The following is a 13051-nucleotide window of genomic DNA, read 5'->3' as shown; positions in this document are numbered from 1 at the left end:
TTGTCTTAAATCGAAATCGACTCTTTGTGTTTACATGTCTGTCGCTCTCTCTCTCTGTTGATAACGACGAAGAGTAGCTATGAAATACCATTAACAGAGACTACAACACAAACGGTAAAAAAGTGGATAAATTCTTATCCTTTATCTTTACACTAATTTACAGCAGTTGTCACTGTCACAGCTTTTTATTATAGCCTATTCATAAATGTAACTATAATAACTTCCTTGAACTCGTGGTTTTATGACTCATATTTTAATCTCGGCCATTTTAAAGATGAGGCTATCAGCTAGCTGGTACATGCTGGCACAATTTAATGTTATTCAAATTCAAGAAAATATGTTGAGACGAGGAGAAATTTACTGTCCTCACGTGACCTCCCTTAATAATAAGTCGTAATAACTGTATAACAGTGTGTGTGTGTGTGTGTGTGTGTGTGTGTGTGTGTGTGGGTGGTTGTGAACGTACAATTTTTGTTTTCTCTCTGAAAAGGTGTTTTACTGTGTCTTTGACACTGTGTAATGTGCAGTGTGTAAGCCCTTTACTTGTCTGCTTGTATGTGCGTGTGTTCTTCAGTCAACTTGAGCCCTACCATGGTACAATGGCACCTCTTCACTCTAGAGCACCTCATGAATTCAGGTTTTGGCCGTCCTTTTCCACGACATGGCCTCCAGCTCCTGTTTTGGTTTGCCAACCACTGTGTGACCTGTGAACTCATTAACTCTGTGCTCGTCATGAAGGTAAGATTTCTAGATTTCTAGGTAGATAAAACTATATTTGGTTTGACAGCAAATATATCCGGTACTAATAACGGACTGGATGAATCACATTTGATTGTTTGCCTGGTTAAAAGGACAGGTTCACAATTTTTTAAGTCTGTCTTAAAACAACAGTCAGGGGCCCATATGAACAATAAACAGTGCCTCCATCCACCAAGTGAAATGAGCTGCACTTCCTGGTCATCAGACTTAGGCAGCCCAGAGTATAAAGTTATATTCGACTGAAGCAGGATGTCTGCAAGAAAAGAAGAAAATAGGAGAATGTGTCAAGTTTTATATTGTGATGCTGGAATATACAAGCTTCTCTCTGCTGAAAATTTTCCAGTTCTGAGTGGTTTACAACAGGAACACTGATACAGTATTAAGTCTGGTAAATAGATAAATGATCAAACAGAATCAAACAAATCAGTCTTTGAAACTGCTACAGAGACTTAAAGGACAGGTTCACAATTTTTCAGATGTGTCTTATAACAACAGTCAGGTGTCCATACGAGCAGTGAAAGAGGTTTTCCTCGCTGTAATCATTCCTCCTGTTCATACTGGCTATTAAAAGATCCCCTTCACATGTGCTTTCAATGTAAGTTTGTAAATTGTTTTAGGACAGAGTTAAAAAATTGTGAACCTGTCCTTTAATGCTTGTGTAGTAACCAGCACATTTGTGATTTTCCTATTTCTCTCTTATTAATCAGTAATTTTGACACTGTTTTGACAAGCATTACTCAACATATTGATAACCACATCAGACACCCATAATATTGATGGGGATTATCTGCAGCCTATATTCAACCCCATATGAGGTCACAGCACACTGACTTGTTAATATCGTTATAATGTACAGTATTTCAAGATGTCACTACAGTAATATTGACCCAAATTAATGTGTATAATAAATAAGCAAGTACAGTTAATATGTGAAGTGACCAGATTCTGTGGCCACAGCTGGTGTCAGATTGTCAACCAGAGAGAGGGTTCTTCGGCTTCCATCTGTTTGGTAATAATGAGGGGCTTCTGCCTGTACTGAGCAGGCCCAGGAGGGGCATGAGTAAGAGAAAGGTTTGTGGTACATTTTCTTTCTTTGATTTCTTTCTTTCTCTCTTTTTCTTCATGTCTGGGAATTAATGGCTGCATCCCATTTATGTGTGAAGGTTTCAGGCCCTTGTATTGTGCATGCATTATGGGAAATATTGTACTTTCTGCTCCACTACATTTATTTGACAGCTATAGTTACTTTTCAGATGAAGATGACACAATAGATAATATAACAAGCAGGACCGGACTGGGAAAATCATTATGGCTGGGAAATATAGCATGAAATATAGGCCCAGTCAGGCCACTTTTTAAGGGGTGGGTCTGGGGGTCCACCACTAGGAAAATTTTAGTTACAAAGACTTGAATTCCTGCATTCTGGTGAATTTTAGTGCATATGAATAATAAACTAATGACTCAACAACTGCTTAGTACAATGTACTGTTATGAACCTCAAATAAAACCAAAGGTGCATATCAATAAGGAGGGAGACGACACTATTACTACTACTACTGTGGCATCAGTGCTTCTCTCTCCACCTTCAAAAAGAAAAAAAGCAAGAGCACAACACACCATATCTTTTAATGTACCAATATAATACAGTTAACAGCTCTCTCCACCTATTCAAAGAACAGAGCAAGAGCACAATAACCTATTCAGTTTACTGATATACACTAACAGTTACCCATCAAAGGTTAAAATCGCCCTTTAACCAACACAGACCTTAAATAACATAGATCTTTAAGTTTCAACAAATTACAGTAGCCTGAATATTGTGACAGAAGATGTTGTGTTGTCTCAATAACTTTAAATTATGAGCTCAAAGTATGAACTCGCTGACTGAAAACAAATGAATTTTCAAATCATATCGACCACATTAACTAGACTAGATATGCCAATTATGCCATCAATGTTTTTGAGGAAATTAGAAAGGGAACTACCACTTTACTATTGATTGTCCTGTTTCTTGGCAGTTTTAATATTGATGGGATGATGATGACGCATCGGTAATGTTTATTTACTTTTCTTTTTTTCTCTCTTTCCCTTCCCTACCCTTCCTCTTTTTTCATCTTGCTGCTAAGTCATTTAGCTGCACTAAATGCACTTGCTCCAAATTAATGAAACAATTTTAAAATAAACACATTATTAAGTGAAACCAGTGGTTTCCAACTTTTTCGACTTTTGACATCTTGCAAAAAGCAGTGTGTAGTCAGGGTCACATTTCAGATGTCTATGAGTTGTTAACAGCTCCACCAAATCGTGATTTTCCCTCTAAACTTCCAACATGGTTCCATTTCAATGGGTTTCCTCAGCCTTGGCATTGATTCAACAGTCTCTGGAACTCTTCTAGAGGGATGAACACCATTCTTCCAAAAGATATTCCCTCATTTAGTGTTTTGATGGTGGTGGTGGAGAGCGCTGTCCAACACATCAGTCCAAAATCTCCCATAGGTGTTCAATTGGGTTTGAGATCTGGTGACTGTGAAGGTCATAGCATATGATTCACATCATTTCCATACTCATCAAACCATTCAGTGACCCCTTGTGTCCTTTATCCTTTATCATCTGGATAAAGGTGATCACTCAGAACAACTTTGTATTGATTAGCAGTGATCCTTCCCTCTAAGGGGACAAGTGGACCCAAACCATGCCAACAAAATGTCTCTCCACTGCATAACAGAGCCACCAGATCCCCTCACTGTAGGGGTCAAGCATTCAGACCTGGACCAGTTTTTCCTTTAATTTGTCACCCGTCTGAATATAATGATATATCTGTCAGCGGGACCAAACCACTACTTTTAATGCAATACTTTAACTACATAAAGCTCATAATATTTATGTACTTTTACTTAAGTAGGATTTTTCATGCAGGACTTTTACTTGTAATGGAGTATTTTTACATTGCTGTATTGGTATTTTTACTTGATTAAAGGATTTGAATATTATAATATATATATAATATAATTCTTCCACCACTGCCTTATTCACATATATTAAGTTCTCTTTCTCTCTCTCCAGATGGCTTACTTTGAAGTTGGCAACCTGAACACAGAAACCTACCCATCTTCTGCAAACCTCCCGACATATGTGAGGGAAAATTATGAATTCAATGGTAACTGTGTTAATTACAATATAGACCGCATCATCATCAGTTACCAGGTGAGAACCAGGGTGGTAGAGACGGTGTATGTCACAGAGCATGACACAGCTGTCTTTGGGAGGTTCAGTCCTGACAGGACTCATGAAATCAGCTGTGAACTGATCCAAGCCCTGCAGAACCCACAGCTAGATCTCACCACCTTTCTCACCCAGATGGGCTACTATGGAGATATGGTGGTGGTTCAGGATAACAATATAAATGAGACACACTACCCAGAGCCCTCTGCTCAGCCAATGTATAACATGGTGCAGACCAACAGTGGATCCACAACAATGGAGCAAAGTGACAACTTAAGATTCTTCTCAGAAGCCTTCAATCAGCAGCTAAATGTCAACATAGAACCATTCAGCTCTGACCAGCAAGGGTACTACACTGTCAACATAACCCAATACAACAGCGGACTTGCGGTCGAAGTGCAACCTAAATACAGGAGGCCTAAAGCCAAGAAGAGACAACAAGCTTTGTGGCAAAGTTATTGCCATTCTGAGTGGGAGCGGGCTTATAAAGGTAAAGGTGCAGTCAGCATTTGCTCCTGTATGTGTCTCACAGTTCTTTCTATTTCTGCAGTGGGCTCATTTACACATAAACAAGACTACACAACAAAATAGAATTTTGAATCCCCAAAAGTGGACATTAAAGTATACAATTGCAAAATCTGTGATTGGATAGTGAATATAGCATGAGACCTAGTAATCAGTCAGTAATCAGATGGTTCATTTGTCCACCTTTCATCCACATTTGAGCATAACAGTTTAGTGCTTATGGCCTTTTAAGTTGACCAATTCAGTGTTTCACTGAGTAATACAGGATATAATGACAGGCCAGATTTAATGTTGCTTGCCACTTCTTGAATTTCTGTCTCTAGGTTTTGCTGAGGAATCCAATAAAAGGAATGGAGGAGGCGGTGGAGGCGGCGGCGGCATCGGCCTCATCAGAATTCTCCTCAGTGTTGGAGCGCTCTACTTGGCCGCCAGATGTTTCAGCTGGCTGAGGAGCTGGTGGAATTCGGACTTGAATGAACACGTTCTCAAGATGATGCCGTGGAGGACTCCAAGTTATCAACGTACACATATCATGCTGGATTATGTGTATTAGATTTTTAGGGTGTAACTTTTGTAATAACATATGTTGAATTCTTGATATTCTGTACAATTATTACTAAATATGTGTGATAAGTAATTTATAATGCACAGGAGATGATCTGGATTGATTGAGGTCCTGCTTAGTGGTGAAGTCTCAAAATGTTATACTCCATACTGGACTTTTTCAAACTATTTTCCATACTGGAAAAAAATTACATTGTAACATTAATGATCTTGTAAAGATCTTAAGCTTAATTTTGAGAACATGAAACAAGTGAAACAAAACTATTATTAGACTGTGATAATGAATTGTGTTCACAAAACTGACTGAACTAATAGAGAAAAAAAATACAGAAATTCCTTTTAGTCCATTTTTAAACCTAAAGATGTCATGATTGTCAGTCATTGTCAATGACGAATGATTGATTACATTGTGAAGACTGAAGTTGATTATATTGTTATAAATTGATGATAAAAATAATTTTATTGAGGCTAAAGTCATTGTCTTGTATGATGTGTATATGACAAATAAAAAAAACTAACTGTACCTTACCTCATCACCATGAGAGCATTTCTTTGACATGTTGGTCGGACATCTGCTTTACAGCAGCTTTACAGTTTTAAATGTCTGTAATAACACATTATGTAATAACTTGACAAAATATAATACATTTTCACATCATTACGTAATAATACCTTCATTTTGCAATAATCTGCCGCATTTTGGAATACACAGCTTGAATGCAATATGTAATAAATGTCCCTGCATTTTGAAATAAATTATTAGCTATTACAGTGGTTATTAGTGTAGGGTAGTAGCTGGAGTGGTTCACAGGAATTTTAACATCACCATAGGTGCATCAGTAAGAATACAAGGAGACTGACATTGTTCCTGTTCAAGTTTTATTGCCACAGTGCACACATATTGAGCAGCTGAATGGGAGACTTGATGTGGATATGGTTTATATGTGAGTGACAAATAAAAATGAGTAATACAAACACAATGATTAATTCAACATAAATAGGTACCTACAATTCAATGACTATTAGTACTCTACCTCCCAAACAAGGGAGGGGGTAGACCTACTACTAATAAAATGAGCAGAGCACTACATCACAAGTATGGCATAAACAAGAATTCTACATAACACAATAAGTTCTAAGGATTCACATAATTGCATCTCCTTAAGAATTACAGCTAATACATTGTTCACTGGCCACTTACACACAACAATCAGTCTGTACTATCAAGTCACACAAAGTTACCAAAACAATATTTACCAATAAGTATACATACGTACTGCATACATTGGTTAAGTATCCAGCCACATTCAAACATGAACCCACAGACCATTTAACTGCAGCAATATAAAGGCAAAATGACTTACATCAATCACACATAACCATTGGTACCATGTGACATAGATGCAGAGGATCCTCAACATGTACTCACTCTTGCTGCCAAACAGAACAACAGAAGGGAGGAGGACATATAGACTAGCAGGCAATCAGTTGAGAGTGAGTTGGAAGTGGATGATGGGTGATGGCTCTTTTCAACAATTAGAAGAACCAGGAGTTGTACTTTTTAAGATGAAAATGTAATAATACAGTACATTATGTAATAACCTACCAAAATGGATGAATGTCCATCTGTACATGTTATATTTGTAACAATTAAGCTAAATTAAACTTCCCAAATATTAAATTAGACTGGCATTATAGTTGAACCTGACCTTAGTCTAAACAGCCACATAAAAGCAGTAACAAGATCAGCTTTTTATCATCTTACAAATACAGCCAAACTCAGGGACTTCATGTCAAAAGCCAACCTGGAAAAACTCATTTACACTTTTATTTCTAGCAGGGTTGACTGCTGCAATGGTTTTTTGATAGGTCTCCCCAGAAAGACCCTCAAAAAACTTCAGCTTATGCAAAATGCAGCTGCTAGAGTTCTTACAGGGACCAAAAGGTCAGACCACATCACCCCGCTTCTGAAGTCACTACACTGACTTCCTGTCAGCCACTGAACTGAATATAAGGCAATGTTGCTTGTTTATAAATCAATATCTGGAGTGAGACCAAATACGTTACAGACATGTTTAAGGAGTACACTCCTGCCAGGCCTCTCAGGTCAAGTGGGAGTGGGCTGCTAGTAGTGCCCAGTGCCAGGCCTAAACCTGGTGAAGCAATCTTGAGTCACTATGCTGCACATCTCTGAAAGATACTTGCTGTCAATCTTAAAAGTAGCCTAATCCTCAAAACTTTTGAATCAGAACTCAAAACCACAATGCTGATGGATGCTTTTAGTTAAATTAAGTTATTTTAGTTATTTGAAAATGGTAAACTTAATTTAAATCTTGTTTTTATCTACACTGCAATTTATTTATTCATTGTTGTTATAAATCTTTTAATCTTATTCTAATTCTGTTTAAAATTTGCATAATCCTGTCAGTATAATACTCAGTGTTGTGCAGTTTCTACATCTCTATGAAGTTTCTATTAAGTTAAGGAATACAATGACACTTGACATAGTTTTGATTTTTGAGTTTTGAGGATACTGCTAATCTACTGAACTAGTAGTATCTTTTTAAAATGGATTTTGAGTCAGTATGATTCATGCTGGAATGCATAAAACAAACATTGTAGTTATAATGTTACAATTTTTTATGAATGAAGACACATTTTGGTAGGTTATTACATAATGCACCATATTATTACAACTTCATAAAATAAGTGCAACTCCTGTATTTTGTAATAACCACTGCAATATGAAATCATTTATTACAAAATGCAATGCAAGTGCTATTACATAATCAGGTGAAAAATTATTACATTTTGTCGAGTTATTACATAGTGTGCTGTTACAAGGTCAATACAGAGGAGGGTGCTGTTGTAGAGCTCCCAGAGGTTCTGGCAGCAGCAGATGGCAGCATTGAGTAAGAAACTAATGGAAAAATCACTCAACATGTTTGTCCTCCTCAGGAAGGTGAATAGGTTACAGGATGCAGCATGGTGAGTGAGAAAACAGTGACAGATACAAGTAAAAAAAAAACCCCAAACACATTTCCTACAATTCTTCATTATAACCCAAAGCTAAAGTTCATAAAGAATGTGAAACAGATGGTCTCGTTTACTAAAAACCACCTTCTAATACAACACCCTCTACAAAACAAAACAGTTATAAGCTGTTAATAAGAACAACTTTTGGGTTGCCAGGTTTAAAACATTGGCAATTCATTAATTAATACACAAAGCTTTTTCATGTGTACAGTTAAGTCATTAAAAGTTTTTATTTATTTATTTAAAAAAAAAAAGATAATTCATCAAGTCTGCGGCTGTAAATGTTAAAAAAAAAAAGTGTGTGCCGGAGGAGGATAAACACCAGCCAAAGGGGATTTTTAACAACCTGGCAACCAAAACACTGTTTTGATTCATGGCTTATAACTCATTTATCATCAGTAGTAACTTATTTATTACTCATTAATGAAGCCATGAGTTACTTCTAATCATACAGAAATAGATAAACACTTCATGGTGTCTTATTAGAAGGATTTACCACAGAGATTGTACCACAGTGTTTGACCTCACTTAAAGTTAAATGTGAAAACATGTGGGAAACACACTTCTAAATAGTGATTTAAATGATGTGCTCTCATTTATGTTACCCTCAGGTTTGTATCTGTGTATTTATTTTTAACATTTCATAATAAGTATGAGGTATCAAATCATACAACTTTAATAACACTAGCAATCTAACAATGTACGTATGTCTCCAGATTCTCCAGTTGCGTACACTGGGCGACAGGCAGGCTTCACCCTGAACAGATCAGCTGTCTGTCACAGAGTTACATATATACAGCAGACATTTATGGGCTATTTTGAATTTCCAGTGAACTTATAAACATGTTACTGTATTATAACTCATTTGTAAGAATATGATTTCGTCATTTGTCATTGAGTCAACCTTGCATTGTGCAATAACACTGGATTGGCTCTTTATTTACTGTATGCTTCTGGCAGCAATGTACACTTTCACCTTGATGAAAATTGTGAACCAAGTTTTTTTTTTTTTTTTTTTGACATTTTGGTAAACATCATTTAAAAAATAAAGAATAATAGGCTAATATGTTACTTATATTCTGACAGATATTAACATAGACCAGATTATAAGGAACAGAAACCTTTACCTCTCTCTCTCTTTGTGCTTTCTATACCCACCATTGACTTCATCAGACAGACATACAGGCATTTACCTGTAAACGCTCCATCCATCTGACAACACCGACAACAAACTCTGTAAGCAGACAGAAGGAGCAGCTCTGATGGATCAAGAAGAACAGATATATGTCAACATAGAGGAGCTGCGTGACACCTGCCGCACTAAACACCAAGAAACAGATGAAACTGGTAGGCCTGTATATTTACCATATAGTATACTGGAACATGAACTTTGATATGGCTTCCGAATAGCAGTCATGAAAACACTGGTAGTAGAAGTCTGACACAAGAATAACTTAACATTAACACTGTCCAGAGCCTATGTGTAATTACATTTATATATTTAATTTAGTTATATAAAGACATACATATACAGGTGACACATTCAAGGAAAAACTGGTACAGGTCTGAATGCTTGACCCCTACAGTGAGGGGATCCAGTGGCTCTCTTATGCTTGAAGAATGGTGTTCCTCAGTCTTGGCATTGATTCTACAAGTCTGTGAACTCTACTGGAGGGATGAACACCATTCCTCAAAAAGATATTCCCTCATTTGGTGTTTTGATGATGGTGGTGGAGAGCGCTGTCTAACACATCAGTCTAAAATCTCCCATAGGTTTCAATTAGGTTGAGATCTGGTGACTGTGAAGGCCGTAGCATATGATTCACATCATTTTCATACTCAAACCATTCAGTGACCCCTCGTGCCCTGTGAATTGGGGCATCGTCACCCTGGAAGAGAACACTCCCATCAGGATAGAAATGTTTCATCATAGGATAAAGGTGATCACTCAGAACAACTTTGTATTGATTAGCAGTGATCCTTCCCTCTAAGGGGACAAGTGGACCCAAACCATGCCAACAAAATGTCTTCCCACAGCATAACAGAGCCACCAGATCCCCTCACCGTAGGGGTCAAGCATTCAGACCCGGACGAGTTTTTCCTTTAATTTGTCACCTGCCTGTAGCTGCCGAGACTAAATGTGAGAGAGGAAGTTTTTAAAGCTTTTTTACTGTCTGGAATTGATTAATTGAATAATATTAATAACATGGCCCTGTAAGTTTCATTAAAACCTTGTACATAGATAGACTTTGAAGCTGATGAGTGTCAATCTGAAATTCCATTTTTGATTTATTGATTCATGAAAAGTTTTGGGATTTGGGACCTGTGAGATTGTTGATATCTCTTAAAATGGCTTCAGAAAAAAAGCTTAATTTTCATGCTAACTAATATGCAAATTCAGATGAAATCAAACACTCTTGAAAAAAAACTGGGACACTTGTCAAACATATGTTTACAGATCAGTAGTTCCTCCCAATGATAAAATATCAATCAGGAAGTGAGAGTAGACAAAGACAGTCTAGCTGTACAGTTTATTTCCTTGGTGTGGTTCATGTCACACAGTTAGCAGCTGTTACGTGAACAGACAGCACACACACTGATACCACAAAGCTCCTAAAGAAGCAAACAGACGCGTGATGTGGAAGTAAAACTGCAATCTATTTAAACTTGACCTATAATTACACTCATCATTCATCATCATTTGACTGTATGTTCCACAGGATAAACATGAATTTATAGGTTATATAATGTTTGCTGTTTGTGTGTGTATACAGGTGTTTTATGTTTGTCACTTTGCAACATACAGTATGTGTGTTGAGACTGAAAGTCAATTTTGAAATATTTTAGAACAGCCAGTTGAGAGTTGTGGCCACTGTGTGTTGTCTGTATTGTTTAAGTTGTCTCTGTGTTAAAAAGCATAAATATAGTTTTTTAAAAAGCCATTAGGGAAGAAAATCTCACACTGAATATGGTCTATCATATTTAGTTGATTTCTGCACATCATACTCAATACATGAATTCAAAGCTTCCTTTCACTTGTCTGACTGCTTTTTTTTTTTAGATAATGTCTACATTATTTTGTCATGTTATCATGAAATGATGGTAAGACATGTCATTTTACACCTTTATTGGTTGGTACTAGCTCTTAAGATTAAGAATTGATAATACATAATTAACTCATTCAATGAGTTAATTATGTAACATTCAATTCAATCTTAAGAGCTAACATATATATATATATGTGTGTGTGTGTGTGTGCGTGTGTGTATATACAGTCATATAATAATTTCCTCATCATGGTAAACTTCACACTTGCAGAAACCAAGCCTATGAGAACAGACTTTGTGGCCGGATATGAAACTGACACCTGCTCATCTTTTAAGGTGGCTACGGCTTGTATGGGACTGCTGTGTTTCGTACTGCTGACCGCTGTTGTAGGAGTCGGTGTACAATGTGAGTATTCAGACAGAGAAAAGATGAAGTGAAGCACAGAAGAAAAAGTAGGACAAGCAGTTCTGTTTAAAAAATGTTTGTGGCACATGTACTGTACTTGTGTTCTGCTCTTTTGTCTCTCTTGTCAGATGACAGAGACTATAATCAGCTGTCCAGAGACCTGGCCAACCAGACAGCAGAGAAACACCAGCTTCTGCTCAGATATCACAACCTGACAGAAGAGAGAGACCGGCTAAAAGACACTGTCAACAGTACAAAACTTCTGCTGAACAGAGTGATGAAGAATGTTGGTGAGGATTCATCTCATACAGATGAGATGATCAAATAATACAGAAGAAATGTTCTTACCATTTGAGATGGCTAAGCTAGGAGAAACATAATACACACACACACACACACACACACACACACACACACATACATATATATATATATATATATATATATATATATATATACCATATAATGCACTGATCCGGTATCTGTGCCAATACTGATAATATTCAGGTTGATCAGTAGCTACCAGATGTGACAGATCAACACTAAATGTAGTTTCTTTGGCCACAGCAATCATTTAATTACGTTACCACACATAAAAATGTACACAATAGGTACTAACTATAGTGCCTATTGTGTCAATAACTTTACAGTACAGTGTAATGATGAGATGATGGCTAACAGACTCAGCTAAGACAACTAAAAGATGAAAACTGATAAAAAGATAAAATGGGCATTGTTTTTGTCAGTACAGTAAATATGACTCATTGGTCACTTAACCTAACATGTGATGTGAATGCTTCATCTCTGCACAGTGTGATAATAATTCTTCATATTGTAAATAAGCTGCTCCAGGCTTTTAATGTGTCTAAAGAATAAATATAATAAATAATTATAAATAATTTGAAGTTGCTGTTGTCAGAAAGAAAAATCTGGAATTCATCATTAAAAAAGTCCATCAAGCTGAGATGGACTTTTCCCAAGAGTACAGCTTACCTCAGATTTATCCCATGAATAGTTAACCATTTCTTTCACTATCAGGTTATGAAATGTGGAATTAGCTGTCCACAGCTGCTACATGGTTTATTTCCTCACATGTTCCATAAAGTGAACAGTGTGTGTTTCCTCAGGAAAATGCCCTGATGGATGGAATCAGTTTGGCTGCAGTTGTTACTACTTGTCCACAACACTGAGCACATGGGACCACAGTAGACAGGACTGTTTGAACCAAAGAGCAGACCTGGTGATCGTTAAGAGCCGAGGAGAAATGGTGAGGTTAGAAACACACTAATATGTGCATCTGAATGTAATGAAGTGAATGAAGTTTAACTTTTAACCCAAACCATTTCCTAAGGTGTTTCTGAATAAGCTTGGAGCTCATTTGAAGTTTTGGATTGGGTTGAGTCAATCATCTACCCAAAGTAACTGGATGTGGACTGATGGAAGCTCACTTAGAACCATGTAAGTGTTAAAATGTACAGCCTCCCATGTGAAA

The 13051-nt window shown here is 36.9% G+C and overlaps 1 protein-coding gene across 3 annotated transcripts; it reads left to right on the top strand.

Moving 5' to 3' along the window:
- The first annotated feature begins 10 nt into the window (after positions 1 to 10).
- On the top strand, positions 11 to 5598 carry LOC122979282. Of its 3 annotated transcripts, none has more exons than XM_044346614.1 (5): positions 11 to 114; positions 575 to 738; positions 1717 to 1830; positions 3823 to 4471; positions 4830 to 5598. In XM_044346614.1, the coding sequence occupies exons 2-5, from the start codon at positions 592 to 594 to the stop codon at positions 5057 to 5059; spliced, it is 1140 nt and encodes a 379-aa protein (XP_044202549.1). In that variant the 5' UTR covers positions 11 to 114; positions 575 to 591; the 3' UTR covers positions 5060 to 5598. The 3 variants fall into 3 exon arrangements, with proteins under 3 accessions (XP_044202549.1, XP_044202551.1, XP_044202550.1); XM_044346615.1 differs by having other exon boundaries at positions 15 to 109; positions 574 to 738; XM_044346616.1 differs by lacking the exon at positions 1717 to 1830 and having other exon boundaries at positions 12 to 114.
- Positions 5599 to 13051: the final 7453 nt, after the last annotated feature.

This window comes from Thunnus albacares, chromosome 3 (genome assembly GCF_914725855.1).
Source record: "Thunnus albacares chromosome 3, fThuAlb1.1, whole genome shotgun sequence".
Lineage (NCBI taxonomy): Eukaryota > Metazoa > Chordata > Actinopteri > Scombriformes > Scombridae > Thunnus > Thunnus albacares.
Note: the sequence above shows the minus strand (reverse complement) of the source record. Positions and strands in the feature narration are given on the sequence as shown.